Below are 21,699 nucleotides of genomic sequence, written 5' to 3'. Positions count from 1 at the left end.
AAGTCAGTAGCTATGTCTGTAGTGTGAGCTAACTGCTTTTTTATTGCCAGAAATCATACAGCAGCTGACATGTTAACGGCTCTGAAAAAGTACAGCTACTAATATCAGAAGTTTTTTTTTACCCTGATAAATGATGGCTGAATGGAAGACCCAGACTCATATTCCAGGCCAAAAGTTTAGAGTGCAATAAATTGTGCCTAACACATAGATCATTCAAAATTCATAGACAGGAGTTGTAATTGGATTTATTTCTCATCCTACCTGTAACCTTTTATTAAAGCAAATGAATCGTTCATATTGCAGGATTTAAAAGTCATTTATGATCTACAGTACATGTATTTCCTGATACTGACTTTGTCATAATTTTCATTGAGTTCTAATGCTGAGCATGTAAAGCACTAATCTCTGAGCTATCAGAGCTGAGTGGAAATCTGTGAGACATGAGTAGTAGTGGAGTGTAAGAAAAGCTGGGCTTCGGCCAAAGTCATACTCGCTGCATGAGCGTGAGACAGAGCAGGTTTAAGACAAACAGCTGGAGCAGTGGATAGAGAAAGCCAGAAAGAGAAAAAAAGCTGCACTCTGCTGTCTTAGAATCAGTGTAATTCTTATATAAACGTTCTTGCTTTACCATTTGACTAGACAAACACTAAAACAAATTTATAGAAGACTCAAATCTTTTTGCAACAAATACTAGACTATGCTGTTATACAGTACTTTGTTAAATACATACTTGAAAATAAAGGTTTCTCTATGTTTGCAAGGTTCAATTTGGAGCCATTTATACAAAAGGTTTATAGGTACAATAACAATAAGTTAATAATACTTCAGGAATTTAGGAAGCTTGAATTTGAGATATAGTAACAGTGTTGTGAGGGCCTGTCTCAAACAAATCATAAACCTAAATTGAGATGCATTATAATCGTTTATTCATTCAGTCATTTTCAGTAAATGCTAAGTCAGGGTCAGGAAGGATCCCGAACCTTTCCCTGGAATATTGGTTGCAAGGTATGAATCCACCACGAACAGGGGGGGACGAGCCCATCGTAGAGCACAAATGCACACGAATTTAAACATAGGGGAAGAGACTAGGAAATCCAACTGGAAATGCAAATATACTAGTAACTGACATTAGTTGCTAACTTACATTAATAAGATTACTTGAGTGATAAGTTACAAAAAAATGGTAGCTCTGTTCCACAAAGGAATGTATTTTACTGCATTTTTTTTGCCCACTTTTCCACTTAGAGTGAAGAGCCACTACGAATCAATACAAAGATATTGTGACTTATTACATTTATGATATATTGCTCTAGCAACCATATATAGACCCCCAGGGCCCTACACTGATTTTCTTTCAGACCTATTGGTTAATTTTGATAAAGTGTTAATTGTAGGAGACTTTAACATTCACGTTGACAATACAAAGGATGCTTTAGTACTCATGGACCTACTAAACTCATTTGGGCTTAAACAAAACATCACTAGAGCAACTCATCATCTTAATCATACTCTAGATTTAATAATATCACACGGAATAGATGTCATCACAGATCATTACCTCATACTGTACACACTACCTTTAGAACAGACTAACCATGTCTCACGGTTCATTAGTCACGGTTATGATCTGTTGTTAAACTCTGATAAGACAGAAATACTACTTATTGGTCCAAAAACCAGTAGACAGAAGCTCTCACACTTCAACTTCCATTTAGAGGGATGTACTGTTACTACTAGCTTAACAGTGAAAGACCTGGGTGTTTCTTCTTTCACCTTAGAAATATTGCCAAGCTAAAAAACATCCTATCCTTATCTGATGCTGAGTAGCTAGTTCCTGCATTCATGACCTCTAGAATATTGTAATGCATTACTATGTGGTTGTCCTGCATTAAATTTATTTATTTAATAAATAGGCTACAGTTAGTCCAAGATGTAGCTGCCAGAGTTTTTACCAGGACAAGAAAATATGATCATATAACCCCAATCCTATCATCTTTATACTGGCTACCTGTTATGTTTAGAATTGATTACAAACTGCTGCTACTTAAGTACAAGGCTCTTAATGGTTTAGCTCAAATTTATCTAACTAGTGTTCTAACATGTGACAATCCTTCGCTCAGGAATTCTGGTAGTTTCCAGAATATCTATGTCTACTAAAGGTGGTAAGCGTTTTCACATTTATCTGTTTATTATCTGTTTTCGCATTTATTGGACCTCCACTGAGATGAGGCCGACTCTGTGAGCATACTGATGCATCTAGAGATTTACCAGGTCCAGTTAGACTCTGCTATACTAAAGAGAAGATGACAACAATCTTCTCATTAATACAACATTTGTCGAACTGTACTATATATTGATAAACACACCTTCCAGTATCACCCATATGAGGATGGGTTCCCCTTTGAGTCTGGTTCCTCTCCAGGTTTCTTCCTTTACCATTCAAGGGAGATTTTCCTTGCCACTCTGCCTACTGTAAGTAACCTCAGACTTGCTCACAATAACAACCTTTTGTTCTATGTTTATGTTCTGTAAAGCTGCTTTTAGACAATGTCAATTGTAAAAGGTGCTATACAAATAAAAGAAAATTGAATATAATGAAACAGTTTTATCTTGATTGAGTGGTCTATTCAAGGATTTTTCCATCCACATGAAACAAAGGCTAACTGAATAATTTGATATTTGTGGAAATTGTCAATTATATGTTTGGTGCATACAATACTGGTTTGTGTTCACCAGATCACAAACTGGTTCAACATTATGGAATATTAAACAGCACCCTCCACCACCATCATTGTCAGAATCACAGAATGGTTATTTACAAATGGTGTTCATCCCTCCCATATGGATCCAGAAAATCTAAATTCATGTCCCAAATGAAGGACACATACCATACCATACCATGCATTTACACTATGCATTATGTACATTATCGTGCAGAATATTTAGAGAAGACTAACTTTAGAACAATAATATCATCTTAAATGGAACACTAATGTTTATTTTTTAATTAACCTGAGGTTTGAGCCATTTCCCAGTAATGGCAAATTATGTAAGTAATTGTTTTTATGTTAATGATGTTAGTTATGTTAAGTAAAGCTGTGACTGTTGACTGCTTAAAGTGGCCAATGTTCCACATTTATTTATTTTTTTAATCAGGTTGAATATATGCATCACCCAGCTATTGGGGGAGTGGTAGCTCAAGTGATTAAGGCTCTGGGTTGTTGATTGGAAGAACGGGGTTCAAGCTGCCACTGTTGGGCCCTTGAGCAAGGCCCTTATCCCTCACTGCTCCAAGGGCGCTGCATCATGTCTGACCCTGTGCTTTGACCCAAAACTCCAAAGATGGGATATATTAAGAAAGAATTTCAGTGTGCTGTAATGTATATATGACAAAATAAAGGCCCTCTCTAGACTAAAAAGTCTTGTTGGAAAACACTATTCACACTATACTACAAGATGATGTAGAATAGTGCATATGTACTGTATGTGATTTGGGGTGCACCTTACTGTAAGCTATCACGCTAGCCAATACCGCACGCTATTTAAAATCTCATGGTAAATAGTGCTTTAAGATGGTAAATACTCCTTAAGAACATTTTTATGTAAACACAAAATGATTTCTGTAGTAATCCAACAAGCCTGTCCACCTTATGAGAGCAATAACAAAAATCAACATTACATGGTTTTTCCACAAACCTACAGTATTTCTTTTCACTTCTCCAATTGGAGCAGAAACAGTGTAATTAAAGGTTTGTGCCTGCATGTGTGTGTTTTTGTGTGTACTGTATGTGTGTGTATATGTGTGAGACTGATGCTGTCTCCATTACAGACAGAAATGTCTTGAGTTGTAGACGACAGTTTCTCCAGTCAGCAGCTGTTCTATGACTCGAACAAGGACAATACTCACTTTCACATTTTTGGTGTTTAGAAATTGATATCACACATGACATGCCACATGCTGTGTGCACTGCAATAAAAAGTTATGTTTATGCCCTAATATTTTTCCTGAAACGTAATACTCAAAGAAATACATTAACTATTCCACCATACGTGTTATGATCCTATTTAATTATCAGGCTCAGCATATGCACCTGGCAGTACAAAGAGTAAGGCCAGTACTGGTCACAGGGGCAAATAATTTTAGGCAAATACATTTGTAATGAACAAGCAATTTGACTGATTCCTGCTAAAGCTCAATGATTAGAGTTTATTTAGGCTTCAGTATGAAAAAGAAGACAAGACGAAGCAGTAAGACCCAAACATCTGTACAAATGTAATTGTTCACTTAAATATATGTCCAGATGAAATTCTACTACTCTGCTGCCAGTGATTTGCCAAATATTTTGTTTCAAACAATTTTTTTTTTAAATGTACACTTTGCATCCTCTTAAACAAGCTCAACTTCAGGTTCCTTTTGCTTTATTCCAGTTTGAGGCATTGTTGTAGCCAAAATGTCCACTGAGGATGGGGGGGGGCATCCAGGACAACAAGAGGACATTCCTTTGCTATGATTGTAATCTGTGGTGGGATGAGAGTATACATATAAGGTGACACATGGACATTTTAAAGCTGCTTTGAATGTCCAAGGTGTATTTCAGAAGGTAGGTGCATCTCATGCTAAAAAATACTATTAGCCGGTTGTCTTGTGGATAGCTTCGCTGTTGTTTATTATTGATTTCCTCTCTGACCATATGGAAGCACTTGACTTTCACACATTAGCAAACATCTGATTTTTCCTGTAAGAAAAGTGGAACTGTACACCCTACAGTGTGAGAATTAACACAAACATACAAACACATAGCTCGTCAGGCTCCTTGAATTGTAAAGAAACTCCTTTGAAATACAGCGTGTCATTTTATCAGTTACTTTTAAGGCCTGCAGATATGCATCAAATAAAATGAGTTTGTCAATCATTTTCTTTGCCTTGCTGTAGGAGGTCAGGCAAAAGAACAGACACTGAAGGAAAGTATTATAATAATATGCAACATGGGTAGCTCAAGATCCCTATGGTTTGAATTTTATATAAATAATTATCAAAACATCTTACTATCAATACATTACAATTGTCACAATACATCCCAATCATTCAAATAATTGTCCAAGAATCACACAGCCAAAATCACACAGAAATCAACAACCATACAGTATGGTGATGCTAAACACTATACAACAATGCATAAGCACTATGGCTACCATACATACACATATACAGAATGTAAAGGTGAGTGCTTTATAAATGCGAGGTAATGGCATTTTCTTATTAAAAAAACACAACCTACTAAGAAATGAGACCATTTAAAATAAAAATATATACATATACATTGTACATTGAACTACCATTTCTAATGTGCATATGCAGTGAAATCTCTTGGTGCACCTTCACAGAGTTCTAATAGGATGCAAAAATAGTGGTGATAGCAGCCATCTTGGACAGACTCTGCAAAATGTTCCAAAGCTGTCAGTCTTTAATATATGAAAGAACAAAAGAGCACTAAAGCTTATCTTCCTGGCCAGCCAGGCAGAAAAAAAACCAAAAAAAAACCAAACAAACAAAGGAATGAAAAAATTCAGATACAAAGGTCCACATTGGCTTTGAAGAAGGGTATCGTCATTTCACAGCAAAACAGTATTTTAACCCTTTGTGTTTCAGTTTACCAAAACAGCTAAAAGCTGAGAGGTCCTACTTATTTCTTTTTCATAACATACCCACAGAGGTATATTGTCAAGGCTCCCGACAGTGTAAAATTCTAGACAGAATTAGATTCTCATCTCTGTGTCATCACTGTGCTCTAGGGAGTGCTCTGTGGTGCTGATCATTGAGGCTGATGGGCCTTGTGTAACACCAAAAGGAGACACGGCTGGTGACCGGGCTGCCAGGGGAGACAGCGATGGAGAGAAGCTGGGAGACATAGCTGCAGATGAGATGGAACCCTCATGGCTAATAGGAGAGCGTCTGAGGGTTGCTAGGTGTGGAAAAGTCCTAGTGATAGCAGGCTTGGGTGGAACAGACTTGGCACCTGGGTGGGCTACTGATGTAATGAGAGGGGGTGGATCAATTCTTGGTTTAGGATCTGTCTTGATTTTAGGTTGAAAAGGTCTACGTGGGTTGTTGGGGGGTAGGCTCTCATCTTTAAGCCTGGCAATTTCTGTAAAAACACTGGCGAGAGGTTGGAACTGTGGGCACCAATTAAGAAGGTAGTCCCAATTATAGCTGCCTCGCAGCTCCTCATCACTAGCAACAATAGCTGTGAGAGAGCCATCAATTGAAGGTTTGCCATCCTCTGGGAACCCATAATCCTTTGGATGGGATATGTTCAACCCTCTGCCCACTCCAAGGTAGCCAGCTCCTTCATCTCTATAGAGTGGAACTTGACCAGACAGCAAGGTGCCACTTAAACTTCCCAACTTCTTCGCTTTAAACCACTGGCTTGCATCTAGTGTTCCTGTTTCACCAGAAATGTCAGAGAGCTGGTCAGCATCTTGCTGTATACCCGAATCAGGTCCTCGGGCAGAGATGTGCTCTTGCATTGAAGAGGTAATGCTAGCCACACGTGGATACTCATTTATCATCCGGATTTCATCATCTTCTGCAGCCTCAGCCGATCCTCTTCCACTAGAGTGTGATGGATCCAAGGAGCCTCCCCTTGTGTAGGAAGCTCCACCTCCCCCCTGATCGCCAGCATACCCTGGAAGGGTCTGGTGATATATCCTCTCCCCACCTGAGGATTTTGATTCATCTAACTGCTGCAGTGCTGTGTCTGAAGCTGCTGTGTTTTGCCCTTTCTTCTTGCGTCTAGACTTCACTAGGTATAAGGCCACAGCAATTATGACTAAAATGACTATTACACCAAGAGAGGCTGCAATTATGCTGATCAGAAGAATGTTAAAGTCAGTCGCAAGCCCAAAGGATGTGTTGCTGACATCAATAGTTATCTGGGCAGTTGTAACCCTTGAGGTTTCTAAAGGACTATGAGCAATTACATCCATGGTCATAAGGCGTGTCTCCCTTTTGGAACGGCTTTGGCCGCTAGAACTGCCAGCACTATCCATTTTAAGGTAGATCACACCAGTGGTCTTGTTGACATCAAAGAATGAGGAGCTGCTTGTTAATGAGTAGAGCACAATCCCATCAACACCACCATCCTCATCATTGGCTTGCACCTGACCAATGCTCTGGCCCTTCTGGGCTCCCTCTGGTACCTCAAAGGAAAACGATGATAAGGTGAAAACTGGCTCATACTCATCTTCCCCTGTTACATAGACTTGTACAGTAACTGTGGCAGAGTTGTTGCCTGCATCAATAGCCAAAGCCATGAAATGGAAAGAGTTAATCTTTTCAAAGTCAAATGACTGACGAGAACGCACCTCTCCTGTGTTTTGATCCACCAAAAAGAAGTCTTTTCCCGGACTAGATCTGTCCAATATAAAATACTTCAGGTGTCCATAAACTCCAGTGTCATGGTCTATTGCATGCAGAACTGTGACTGCTGAATTAGCGGGCTGGTTTTCTCGTATGCTTGCAGTCATGACCTCGATAGGGAAGTAGGGCCGGTTATCATTAATATCCTTCACCTCCACATTAATAGGAGCCAGTGCAAATTGACCATGACCATCTGAAGCTTGAATAATTACTACATGTGACGGCTGAGACTCCCGGTCCAGAGGTTTCTGCAGACGCAGAGCTCCAGTCCACTGGTCTACTGAAAATAGGCCTGTGTCATCTCCAGAACTAATACTATATTGGATCTCTGCATTTGGAGCTGAATCTGGGTCAGTTGCAGACAGCCGTAAGACTTCACTACCGGCTGACACACCTTCACTCAGAGACACTACATACTCAGCACGGCTGAATGCTGGAGGGTTGTCATTGACATCATTCACAGTAATGATAGCAGGAACACTGGAGCTGCGCTGGGGAACACCACGGTCAGATACCACAATGGTGAGGTTGTAGCGAGATGTCGCCTCAAAGTCCAGCTGCTCTGCAAGTATCAGTGTGCCTACTGTCTGGAAACCATGACCTTCTATAAAACGAACACTACTCTCAATCTGAAAAGCATTTCCAATATTGCCGCTTGCAATGGCAAAGTCAAAACCTGAGTTTTCCTGTGAGAGGTCATCATCGACAGCTTCCAAAGTCAGGATGGTGCCTCCAGGAAGCTGGTCCTCAGACACTGTGGCTCTGTATTCTTGCTGATTAAACATAGGGGCATTGTCATTCACGTCTGTCAGCTGTACCTGGACAGTAGCAATGGAAGATAGAGATGGCATTCCTCCATCATGAGCCTCAATAACCACCCTCACAGTGGGACGCTCTGGGTTAAATTCAGCTTTTTGACTTATAAACAATGTGCCTGTAAAGAAAAGACATAATTTTTTTTAAAGTTTCATTTTAAAAATCTTTGTAATTTTTTTGCAGCAAATATAACAGATATTAAAAATTCATCTCTGTACCATTACTGGAATCAATGTAAAAGCCCTCTTTAGATGATGATATCAGTCGGTAAGTGACTCTTCCGTTTTCTCCTGAGTCCCGATCTGTGGCTGTTACTGTAATGACAGGGGTGCCAGGTAGAGAATGTTCTGCCAATGAAACCTGGGAAGCCACAAGGAAGTAGGTTATCTTCTTATTCATCTATTAGTATTTTTATTTTTTCTTGCTAAATCATGTCTTGCTAATATTGCTAAATGAACATTTAAGGTACATCTGGGGCTAAATTCATCCAAGACCTAATGAGTAATACTGTTGTTATGAGTGAGACTGAGATAATCCATACATTATTTACAAATATACCTGGTATAAGTCTTGTGTAAAGGTAGGCACATTGTCATTTACATCTTCCACCACAACTGTCAGATTGGCATCAGTCTGATGTTTAGAGTCCGAGGCTTTAACAGTTAGTGTGTACCATGTCTTCTCCTCAAAGTCCAAAGGAGAAGTCAAAAACACTCTGCCACTATAGCGGTGGATTCCAAACTTGCCCTGTGAGTTTTTGTCCAGATACAGTGAATAAGACAGTGTTGGGCCCGAGTCAACATCATTCCCTGTCACCATGGTGATCTCTGTGCCGATAAGGGAGTCTAGGAGATTGTAGAGACATAATATGCATTTAGTGGGTATAAGAAGCATATCACGGTTATCTCATGCCCATAGAGGTTCACTGAGTATAAAAACAAAGCAAGGTGAAAAGAAAACTAATAAAAAGAAGGCACATGTTTGCACACTCACTTTCTGGCACTCGCACTTCCCTTGGCATAGGGATTGTGGGACTATTGTCGTTGAGGTCAACAATAATCACAGTCACAGTGGCGGAACTAGCAAGCTTGGGGCTGCCACGATCTGTTGCAATAATCACTAGTCTGATACAAGGAAGAGAAACATTCAGCAATGTTTAATGTTCAGTGTTCCAATCCTCCACTTCTTCATTTTCAAAATGTCTTTTATTTTCAAAAATGGGCAAAATATTACATTTAAAAAAAAAAAAAAAGACCTGATAAATAAAGACTCACTTGGTCTGCACCCAGATTTCCCGATCCATGATGGCTGCAGTGGTGACACTGCCAGTCAGAGGGTCAATTTTAAACAGCCCGCTACGACCAGAAGACTGGATGGAGTAGGTAACCTGACCATTTGGACCCTGATCCACATCTTCAGCTACAACCTGAAAAGAGATAATGTAATTACGTAAGTAATTTTGCAGCATCCCAGAGTTCTCTTAAATATAACATTTTACCATTTTCAAATTGGAAAAGATATACTAGATTTGCATGAAATAAAGATTAAAAAACCTGAATAATTGGCGAATCATATCCCTGTGCCTCATGCATGTACGTTATGTAGTTCTGAAGTTGAAAGCGGGGCAAATTGTCATTGATGTCCTGAAGAATCAGGTTGACAGCCATGAAGGAGCTGGAAGTTGTAGTTTCAGCCTTCACCACTAGACGGAGTCTTGGGGTGTCTTCAAAATCCAGGCCATTGGATCTCTGTACCCAAATCTCACCTGCGTGTATCAAAATAAATGGCACTCATTGAGGCGGTGGTATGTGAATATATAGACAGTTAGGTTTTAGTTTAAAATATATTAGATATTATGCAGTAGCTAATTCTGGTCCACTAATTTGATTGGTGGTGTTCCAACAGTGTTCAAGTGGTGTTCCAAGAGTGTTTATATTTACTACAATCGTGCTGGGATGTTCTTATGTGTATCACTCTGCTCTTCTGTGTTTGCCAGTTTAGCTTTTACTCCCTAGTTCAAAACTTTTACCACAGAAGAGTTAAGTACATCCTCAGGGGCAATGGTAAATAAGACATGGAATATAACTTTTGCCTCAGCTATATTGCATATCAGCATGCTGTTATTACATATGTCCAGTAGAACCACACTCTTCAATCAGCTTCACACCTACTCATTTAATGTGAAAAACATGCATATTGTACCCCTTATAATAGTATTATTTTTTTAAGTAAGGTAGAACCTACTGGAAGATATTATTACACAAGTTCATATAAGAAGTATGGGTTGTACAACTAATCCTTACTTGTCACCATGTAATAAAATAAAGAAGGCAACTTTTCCATTTTCTTGTTCCATAGTTAAAGCAAAATCTGTTTACAGCATTATTTTTGGCTGTTTTATTGTGCAGCAAGGAACATGTTATGCCATTTTTTAAATTAACAGCCACAAACAGGCTAAAAATTACATTTCCGGCTTCAGTGATTTTTTTTTTTTTAGGAAACACTTTTAACAGCAAAAATCCATGTACCAGTACAATAATTGTACAAAATATTAAATCTGTGCTTCATAATACACTATTTAATGATGTACCAAACTCTAAATGCAGTTGTGTAGACAAGCTGGTGGCTCAGCTAAAAAAGTTTATTGTGAAACTGAGAACGTATAGCATGAAAGCTCTTTATTGCTTAATGATGGATGGAGGATGCAATGCCTACAGAAGCATTTTTTTAAAAGTTACTTTGTTTGTTTTTTGTCATCTTTAAGTTTCATAAAAGACAACAAAATAACAGTGTGAGGAATTCCGACGGTAGTAATACTTAGCTGTGCTTACTTCAAAGTAATATCAAACTGGTAATAACTAATAAAGGCAAAAGAAAACTTAAGCATTTACTTATGAACTGTAAAATTGCTTTTCAAACTAATTCCTTGTAGACTATAAAAAGCCAAAAATAGGAAGTATTAAGAAATGATCTCGGCTGACCTGTGCTTGAGCTGATGCTGAAGGACTGCTGTTTATTCCCACTAAAAATGCTGTATGTGATGCCACTGCGGGTGCCATCCGGATACTGCGCTTGTGCCTGTGCCACTGCAGTACCTGGGGATCAGAGCAGATTGAAGCTAAGTGCTGCATTGATGGAAGCTGCCTCAATGTTAATGAAGTGTAAAATAAACAGTTGGGCAAAGTTTTCATATCAAAGAAAAATATGTAGAAAATAAAATACCTACATAGTGTATCAATTGAGAAAGCACTGACTACAAAAGGAAAACCAATGTAAAAGCATGTGAATCTTTTTGTCCTACACTGTGACTAACCTTTGGCTGCATTCTCCTGGATGCTAACATCTCTAGCGGTACGGGAGAAACGGATACCCTCATAGTTCTTTTCCTTGACATAGATGATAACCACCCCCAGAGAGGACTGAGGAGGGCTGCCCTGGTCCATGGCCTCCACAATAAGGATGTACTGGCTCTGTGTCAGGCTGCTCACTGCCTCACTGGTTTGTATTTCTCCAGTCAGAGAATTTATTGAAAAGCCTTGTGTTGGTTTGGCAAAACGATAAAATACTGAACCGTTGGCACCAAAGTCCTTATCTTCTGCTCTCATAGTTGCAACCACATGGTTAGTAGATACAATCCTGCTGAATACATTGATTATGAGAGGATCTTGGATGAAAAAGGGTGCATTGTCATTTACATCCAAGATGGTAACTGTGACCTGGGCCGTAGTGTTGTGGGGTGCAGCAGGAGACAAGTCGACTGCACACACTTGGAAGCTGTAGAAAGCTGTTTTCTCTCGGTCCAATAAAGCAGCTGTGAGGATCCGACCTGTGTCAGCGTCTATAGTGAATGCACCTCTTGCTTCTTTGTTCAAGAAGTATAGGATCTGACCATTCGTTCCATCATCAGCATCATTGGCTGTCACTTCCAGAACTAGTGACCCAATTGTAGCATCCTCTGAAATGTCTATAGCATAGCTGCTACTGCTAAATATGGGACTGTTATCATTGATGTCCAGGACAGTGACTTCCACAGTAGCTGTGCTAGTAAGAGGGGGACTTCCATGATCCTGAGCAATGACTTCCAGAGAATACCTGTCTTTTCTCTCTCTGTCCAGAAGTCGAGAGGTGGACAAGGCCCCGGAACTGCTGTCCAGCTGGAAGTCTCCGTCTGGATCTCCAGCTAAGATTAACAAAACGGAATCTTAAAAGGCTTGATAAACAAATGGCTACTCAAAGTAAAAAGCCCTTATTCAGATGATGGTCAAGTAGTAGTAGAATGGTCATGTAGTTTATTTCCCAAACATGGTATAGTATATATACTGTAATCATATAAGAATGATACTTACCAGTTACCCTGTATTCAACTCTGCCACTGTCCCCACTGTCCATGTCAGTGGCTTTAATTATAAAAATCTTTACTGGATCAAGGTTCTCTGGCAGCTCCAGTCTGTATTGCAGTTTTCCAAAGGCTGGAGCATTATCATTCTCATCCATTACTGTAATATGCACCTTGGCCTGTGCAAAGTTAGGAGGCATCCCTCCATCTTTGGCATACACTACATCACATAGAATAAATGTTCCAAGAAATAAGAACGATTAGCAAAGTCAACAAACGAGTGATAACTGCATGCCAAAACATGAGAAACCAGCGGATTACCAGTTATGCTGTAATGATCCCGTTGTTCCCTGTCAAGGACTTTGGTAAGTGAAATGACACCAGTTTCAGGTGAAATGACAAAGCCTTCCACTGCCACTCCTCCATAAGATACCTGTCCATTTACACCTGAACCAGTCATAGAAAGGAAAGACAGATGGAGCTTAAATCAAGATTTTGAAATAAACTGACATACATCTGAAAAATATTACTCGCAAAAATGTTATTGGCTGGGACGATTTAAGCACATTGTACATCTCATTACACTTTACATTTTTTCAGAAAGATCATTTGGTACCAGCACCGGTTTACTCGAGCAGTGGCCTTTTACAGCAACCCTAGTTTACTCATTTAAACTCGGTCTATGGCAATAAAAACAACCAGCACAAGCTCCACCAAGAAAGTAAGAATTATTGCTGGTTAGCAATAAACCACACCACTGAATTCCAGCATCCTTAGTAAGATCCCATTAAGATCCCTGTTAAAATCCCATAACATACCAAATGATTCAAACATGGATACAAAGTATTTAAAATGACAGTTTGACAATTTGCTATCGTATAGTGCTTTAAACAAAGACTGAATGTAAAAGGAAAGTAAAGAAAATCTGGAGAGAAAATAATTCTCTCACCTTGGTCTCTGTCAGTAGCAGAGACAGTGAGTACAATGGATCCTGCTGGCCGATTCTCCCGAATTTGGACCTCATACTCACTCAACTCAAACCACGGAGCCTCATCATTTACATCAATAACCTGGACAGACAGGACCTGAGTGGTTGAGTGCTGGGGTGTCCCATGATCCTCGGCAACTATAGTGAGGTTGTAGCTGTCCTGTTCCTCACGGTCCAGAGCTTTGAGAACGGAAAGAGATCCTGACAAAGCAAGAAGAACAGAGAGAAATGTGGAAATTACAGTAGAAAATCTTTAAAGAAATATAATATGTTACTATTGATAAAATGATGTCAGCCATAGATGAACATTAAAAAAAAATTAAAGAAGAAAAAGGTAAAACCAGAATTTATTACTCTACTGTATTGAAAACTGGGAACAGTGTATTACTGCATATGCATTGTTTGGCCTAAAATTTGATCCTGCCAGCAAGGTCATTTGTTCTGACCCTTCAAGTAGCCTAGTGTGAAAAAAACATCTCTATAATAAATTTTGTTTAGTCGGGCAACGGACCCTACATTTATTAAGTGACAATCTGTTTCATCCAGCACGACCCGCTGTTGGACACTAGGCGAGTGGCGCGAGCAGCCTCTCCAGTGAGACGAGATGATTTCAGGACAATGACAGAACTTATGTTAGTATCATTTCTTCCTTCAGTTTTTTCACAAAATAAATTCATAAAAACAGCAGTAACCCTACTCTACTTCCCTAGCTTTACTTACATGTGCAAATCGACATTCTCAAACATAAATGTCTTCAAAGCGAGTAATCTCTCTCAGCATGGCACCTGCACCACTGTATGTGTATTACGCTGTCAACATATACACCCAATTTCACTGCTGTTGCAAAATCTAATCAATTAAATTTCTCTCATTAAAAGGAAATTGATACATATTACTCTTATAAAATGGATAGTTGGCAGTCTCACAGGACAATAACACACAGGGTTGGATATGTTGGTTAGACTGTGTGCCTGTCTGACATACTTTACTGGCGGTCTAAAGTGTGTGATGTCTGTTTGAAGCCACTCCTGTATTTAGAATTCAGCACTCTTAATCCCTAATAAAATCTTGTAGAAATAAGAATATTCAAGCAAGCCTCCTTAAAAACTCTGTTTTTGTGCTCAACATCAGCTCAATTTTCCTTCATGTTTTAAAAATTACATGGACAGCTGACTATTCTCGTGTATTAAGATTAAAACGAGATAACCTGACTGTTATTAATGTAAATATATGCAGTTTGATGAATAACCCTTTCCTTCCCAACAACTGTCTTGAACAGGAATAGTTTTAAATTTGCTTGGTGAGATGTAAGTGAGGCTCACCAGTGTTGGGATTGAGGCTGAAACGCCCTGCCGTGTTGCCTGCCTGAATTCGGTAAGACACTCTGCCATTTTCTCCTTGGTCTGCATCACGGGCTATGATGTAAAGCAGCACAAAGCCCATGGGTTTATCTTCCATCACACTGACTGCTGTAGGGGAACTGAATACTGGAGCATTGTCATTTTCATCAGTCACAAAAATGCGTGCTGTGACGGTGCTCCAACGCCTTTGACTGGGATCTGGAGCTGAGTCAGTTGCTCGGACTACCAGAAAAAGGCTTGAAGTCTCCTCGTGGTCCAGCTCTTGACCCAAGGTTAGCACACCAGTGATGGGATCAAGAGACAGAAGATCTGATCTCTCAGGCCAGCGATGTTGAATAGAGTAGCGTACATCACTGTTGGGGCCACTGCCATCCTTATCAGAGGCCTGGAATGCATAAATAGAGGAGCCTGGCTGCATGTTCTCAGGGACAACAATGGTCACAGGATCTTCAGGGAATTGTGGTGCATGATCATTACTGTCTTGCACATTGATATCCAGCTGGATCACATGACTGCTAGGTGAAGCCTTTGAGAAGTCATCCACCTCAATCTGCAAGGTGTAGTGAGCTCCCATTTCATAGTCCAATTCTCTGGCCAAGAACACATCTCCGGTGAGACGATCCACCATAAAATTACCATCTTGATCTGTGCCACCTACTACAAGATAAGTCACCTGTCCATCAAGCAACACATCACGCTGGTCATGTAGTTTCACAGAACCTATGACAGAGCCTGGTTTGGTGCCCTCCACTGTGTTAAGTGTCATTGACAGGGTGTTTGGTTTGGGTGGAGCCCTCGCTGAGCCAGCAACCTGTGGATTTAAGACAATTTGGAGTCTGTCATCAAAAACAAGAACATACAGCATCACTGATGGTAAGTGCCACTAATGATACAAATTTATACTGGTATAAATAATAAATTAATAAAACTTAAAAAAGTACTGGCTCCTTAAGGGTTGATCAGTAAACATTCTGTTATAGAGTTCTGCATAGATCTTTTATGAGTTTCCCCAGGACTTGGGTCATCAACTGAAGGACTGCGGCCCATATGCTGACCGTGCAAAGTAGTTCAGTGGGTCAAAATACTTTGAGCCATGAAAAGAAATAAATGGCTGAAGTTCAGTGACTCATATTTTCTAAGCATGAACTCAGCTTCTGTAGTAGATCCATTGTTTCATCTTGTCCAATCATGTGTTTGCATAAATTGACTTCATTTATTTTTGTTATTTACTCTCTCTGCTCTGACTAGCTATCAGTGTCAGGAAGTAGCTAGCTACAAAGAGTGGTACTACAGGTTATAAATAGTGACAATTACATAATTCTGTAGCATGGTAGTAGCTGTGCTCTTTTCAAAATAATGTAACATGATATAGCTTGTAGTGTACTGTATGGTTTGTTTAAAAAAGTCATCAATGAAGACTAAGACTGAATATCAGAGATGAAAGAATGGACAGAGATGTATGTGTTTTTGTGCTGAAATAATAAATCTAAATGCTCTCATCTTGTGAGCAAGACATTTATGTGACTAGACCTTTAAAACTGTAGGTGAATTGGTGGTGTTGCATTCTTCTAAATATAATAATTCGGATTTCAATTTGATATCTTTCATCACCTAATGGATCAGTAGTTTCAAAAGTTCATGGATTAGCGAAAATAGGTTTAGTTCTCACATTGGTCAAATCCCAAGCACAAGCATGCTGTTATCAACCAGACTTCTCACATAGAAACATTAAATAATGTTCTGAATGAATAACATTTTTATTACTTTTACCAATGGAAGGAACTGTTTTGTAAAAAGTCTTCGGCATTTATCAGATTACGCATAGTTCAAGAGGACTCTGCATCCTGTAATGTCATAGATTACAACTTTACAATATAAATTACACTAACCAAATTACTTGCTACAGTTTTATTTCAAAACACTATGGTTAATTTACTTTTGACATTGGACTTCAATTAAGGTGCAATGGATCCATCTGCCACATAAAAGCACTCATGCTCATTTCCTGTCGCCTTTGAGCAAGCCTGGAAACGTACTTAAATGCTTTCTAATGATAACAGGTGAAAGCTTTCATACTTAAATCCTCATGAAAAGCAAACAGACATCTCTGACTGCTTAGCAGCAGAGGAGTTGTGGAATGTCTATGGCAGCATTACTTAACATTCTCTAAAATGCAATGCACTGAAACGACCCAATGCGCCTGCTATTACTCCAGTGTTATGTGGAATATTATGTTGATGTTATTGTGGTGAAACCTTATCTAGTGTGAGTGTGTCCATGAGCGCTACCGTGCAAGACGGCTGGAGGTTAGTGGCTCTTTTCATCTGATCAGAGCAGACCACAGCTGGGCCCCATCATAGGCCATCTGGGAACACTTGATTTAAATGTTCCCCTCTCCCTTTTTCTCATTCTTAAGGGGAAAAGATATCGTAGGCAAGCACTCACTTCACAATTAGCATCCTATTCCCTTTTAGGAATTAGATATGAGAAAAGCACTATGGTTCATGTAGACCCTCTGCCTGCCAGAAGCACTTCTGCTTAGCATATACAGTGGGATCTGCACACTTCTGAGCAGATCTACTAAAAGATTAAAAATAGCCTACTTTATGGAATATCAAATGACGCACATGTGCAAGTCCCACCAATCTCTGTGTTTGGCTGCACTCTCTCATTTGCATTTAAATTACAGGATCTGGTGTTGAAAGGGGAAGTAATGTTGACAGTTATGTTTTTTGAACCTCTCTGCTTCACCCAATTCCTCCCACAAACATGATACTACAGTTTCAGTCTTTTTCTCAACTTCTAAAAGAAGGAGTAAGCATTTGGAACTTTTTCAGTGTACATGCATCAACAGAATCTAATAATAAAATGCTGTAAAGAAGCTTGCATTACAAGAGAAGCTTGATTATTAGTGCATAGTCTGTTTTAGTGTGTTAGACTTTCACATTACAACATTTGAGTGAGCAGAAGTTTTGTAAGACCTGTATGCGCAGGATGGTCGAGATGCTATGAGGTGGTGCCCCACGATCCGAGACAGTCACAGTTAAACTATACTCAGCCTTTTCAGCTCTCCTCAATGTAGAGGCAGAACGCAGCTCTCCTGTGTTAGGATTTAGAGAAAACCGTTCTGCTCTGGAGCCTGAAATACAAAAAAAGAAATCTGTACAATCTGTTCTTGGTAAAGAGACAATGGCCAACATCTATCACACAAGGATGTAACTGTAATGTTTCAGCTTGGAAGTGAAATGGAATTAAGATTATATATCATGAAGATATACAAAATAACCCATAAAATTGCTGTGAAGGGGGAAAAACAGCATAAAATAGCTATCAAGCAAGTTTGGGCCAAGATTCTGTAAAATAATATATTATTCTAAAGAAAAATCCCAAACTTTGAACATACAGTGAAGCACCATTAAATCTCTTAATAAAACATAGAAAAAACATGACGCAAGCACAACTGAGGCTGCCCCAGGAGATCAAACCCAACTCTGAGTAACTCTCAGCATTATGCTAGCATCCTCACTACATTTACATTTTTTATTAATAATGTATTATAAATTTAAAGATTTATACTTTCAACTAATGTAGTGTTTCACTTTCCACTACGTTTGCAATGCTGTTAATCATTTATACATCTAGAAAGCCTGTCGTTCCAGAAACAGAGAGCTCCTACTGTAGAAGCATTACTTGTTTACCAGATAATGAGTAGTAGATTGTGCCATTCTCTCCTTCATCTGGGTCTTTTGCCTGCAGTGTTCCCAGGAGCGAGCCGGCAGGCAGACCCTCCTGCACCTGAAACACCACAAACATCACACACCCAATAGTAATAAATCTGTATAACGTGTATGCTCTTGTATCTTGTAACTTCTCTTCCTTATGCAAAACTTCTATAACATTCAACAGCCATGCTATATTCAGTGACATCTCTATATACAAAGAGACAGGCTATATACTGTAATTATTCTTTATATATTTGTGCAAATTTTAAGGCATGTGGCTCTCACTTGGATAATTAGCTCCCTGCCAGGCAAGATGTGACTGAAGAGTGGGGCGTTGTCATTCTCATCCAGCACGGTGACATGAGCGGTTCCCGTAGCACTCCGAGGAGGCGTGCCTCCATCCTGTACCACCACCACCAGCTGGTAGCTGGACTGGTACTCACGATCCAGAGCTGCCCTGGTGCTGATCTCACCTAGAGAGAGAGGGAGGGCAAAACATAAACATTATATTTCATTGCCTTTTCATTTGCAGAGACAATAAATTTTAAAATGTTGCAGTAAAATATGTCATATTGAGCTATCTAACTAACCTAGAATTTGCATAAAACATGACACATAAGCTGTCTAACTGCTACATGCTTATATACTCTAAAGCACGAGGGTGCAGTTAAAAGTATGCTTTGTTTTTATCTATTTTTACAACCTGTATGTACAAATTAACACGTTCACATGTTAACTATTGGGAGGTCAGGACAGTTTAAGTTTCAGAAGTGTTTACTTAACAACGCATATTCATGCAATTTTTGGTTCCCCATTTTGGTGTAATAGGTTTCATTACTGAATTTACCATATAACACTGTTTGCAATTGTTTTGACATTTTTATCATTTAAAGCAAAACATTTATTAAATACAATTACTATATTCCATAAATTCAGTAAACTAATCAAAAAATTGGTAAGTTGTCTAGACTGGACACACAGAAATATAAGTGAAATGAAAAAAAAATGATTGAGGAAATCCAAAAAATATGGCAGTAGGTGAATTTGCTACTTTAGGTGGGAATGTGTGTGCATGGAGCCCTGTGGAGGAATAGAATCCTATCTGGAGTGCATCTATCCTCAGGGAACAGGTTCCTGATCCACCAAAATTAGTAACAGTAAAAATGCTTACTGTTACTAAATGGACAATTTTGTGAGTTTTAAGCTGTTTTCTTCTCACCAGTTTGAGAGTTGATCTGGAAGTTTCTATCCATATGCAGTAGCTTGTAAGTAAGCCGGCTATTGAGTCCAGCATCACGGTCAGTGGCTGAAACTCTCCCAAATCCTGTTCCTGCAGGTAAGTTTTCTCTTACTGCTAGGAAGACCCTCTCCTGGGAGAATCGAGGTGAGTTATCATTTTCATCTGTTACAGAGACCCGCACGGTGGCACTGCCAGTCTTCTTCAGCTGTCCCCTGCCTGAGCTGGCCAGTACAGTGAGCAGGTAGATGTCTTTGGCTTCCCTGTCCAGTGCACTCTTCACAAACAGCCACCCGCTGTCTGAGACAATCCCAAACCCTGCTGCATCCCCATCAGGCCGAATATGGTAGTAGACTGGAGTGGGACTGGAGGATAAGGCTCCATTTCCGCCCTGATCCCTACTCAGGGCACGTACCTGCAGGAAACGGTTGTTCAGTGGTGTGTTTTCCTTTAGCTCCACACGATATGTCATTGTGTCAAACACTGGCCCTTGGTCATTCTCAGCCTGAATGTGCACTACAAGAGTGAAGGTGGCGCTGAGTTGAGGGGCACCACAGTCCTTGGCTAGCACCAACAAGTCGTATCGAGGAGCACTCTCATAGGAAAGGCTTCCTATCAGGCGGATTTCACCACTGCTTCTGTCCACACTGAATGTGCGCTGGCTTTCTGATGATAGCAGATCAAAGCTCAACTGCCCATTGGCTCCTGAATCACGGTCCTCAGCCTTTACCCGGTACACTACATTTCCAATCTTAGTAACCTCAGGCAGCAGCAGAGACTCTGACGATGAAGGCAAAAAGGTGGGTGTGTTATCATTGACATCAGTGATGGTGACATGGACCTGTGTCTGGGCAAACACTGGAGGGGAGCCACTGCGAGCCTGGATCTCCAGTTCCAGTAAGGGCCAAGCCTCATGATCCAGAGGGAGGCTGGTGCGCAAAGCTCCTGTCTCTATGTCCACAGTGAAGTAGCCATCTGGATCACCAGAGGAAATGGTGTAGGAGATGCCCTTTATAGCTCCTGGAAGAGGAATGAGGAAGAAATATACAGTTAGACATTCAGGAATAGTAAATAATTTCAAGAAACTAATTATGTGTTATACATTAAGATTATCAAACACTCACCATTTCTGCTGTTAGCAGACACTACACCAACTTCTGTGCCCCTCAATACATCTTCAGGCACAGTGAAGAAGTACTGCGCCTGCTCAAAGACTGGGGGTGCTACAGAGCCAGCCACAACACTGATGTTCACTCTGGCATTAATAGGCACTGTGAGCCCACCTCCATCCAGTGCCGTGATCACCATTGTAATGACAGAGTTGGCCTTTCCATGCAAAGAGCGGGACAGCGAGATTACACCTGTAGAGAAACAGAAAAAGCACACAACATTACACAATCACATCATCACAACTTCTTTACTGGTCACATAGTTAAAAAATACATACATACAAAATGATACTAAATTCTACATGCACAAAATGTACTTCACTACAATAAATTTGACTACAGCTCACAATTACTGTAATTCTAATAAGTAAAATTGCAAATCGCGAAGTAGCCCTCGTTATGTCAAACATTACAAATTACTTGAAATATGAGTAGACATACGAGTCCAGTGACACTGAAGAATGTAATCCAAAACAGTACAGCAAAACTGCAAATACTGTTGGTGTAAATGGAGTGGTATATAAAGAAAGTGAACATGGAACTAGTGACATGAGTGGAAATTCAGACCATCTGTTAGTTTCATCAAATATTAGCAAAAAGTATTTAAAAATTAAACTGATTCATATAAATGAAGAATTTTAAATAGATAA

At 39.7% G+C, this 21,699-nt stretch overlaps 1 protein-coding gene across 1 annotated transcript in view; it reads right to left on the bottom strand.

The window, feature by feature from the left end:
- Positions 1–4,200: 4,200 nt before the first annotated feature.
- The window catches only part of dchs1b (dachsous cadherin-related 1b), an 89,385-nt gene continuing 71,886 nt past the window's right edge, over positions 4,201–21,699 (bottom strand). The window contains exons 5-21 of the mRNA XM_027138917.2: positions 21,005–21,241; positions 19,863–20,900; positions 18,929–19,116; positions 18,620–18,716; positions 17,903–18,060; positions 14,883–15,732; positions 13,522–13,761; positions 12,894–13,019; positions 12,583–12,792; positions 11,550–12,416; positions 11,218–11,331; positions 9,790–10,001; positions 9,511–9,662; positions 9,230–9,360; positions 8,795–9,081; positions 8,455–8,596; positions 4,201–8,354 (exon numbers count right to left, since the gene is read on the bottom strand). Of these exons, the coding sequence (XP_026994718.2) occupies positions 5,758–8,354; positions 8,455–8,596; positions 8,795–9,081; positions 9,230–9,360; positions 9,511–9,662; positions 9,790–10,001; positions 11,218–11,331; positions 11,550–12,416; positions 12,583–12,792; positions 12,894–13,019; positions 13,522–13,761; positions 14,883–15,732; positions 17,903–18,060; positions 18,620–18,716; positions 18,929–19,116; positions 19,863–20,900; positions 21,005–21,241 (7,646 nt within the window). The 3' untranslated portion in view covers positions 4,201–5,757. The remainder of the gene's footprint in view (positions 8,355–8,454; positions 8,597–8,794; positions 9,082–9,229; positions 9,361–9,510; positions 9,663–9,789; positions 10,002–11,217; positions 11,332–11,549; positions 12,417–12,582; positions 12,793–12,893; positions 13,020–13,521; positions 13,762–14,882; positions 15,733–17,902; positions 18,061–18,619; positions 18,717–18,928; positions 19,117–19,862; positions 20,901–21,004; positions 21,242–21,699) is intronic.

Source organism: Tachysurus fulvidraco, chromosome 20, assembly GCF_022655615.1.
Source record: "Tachysurus fulvidraco isolate hzauxx_2018 chromosome 20, HZAU_PFXX_2.0, whole genome shotgun sequence".
In the NCBI taxonomy this organism is placed as follows: domain Eukaryota; kingdom Metazoa; phylum Chordata; class Actinopteri; order Siluriformes; family Bagridae; genus Tachysurus; species Tachysurus fulvidraco.
This window is presented reverse-complemented; position numbering and strand designations above follow the sequence as displayed.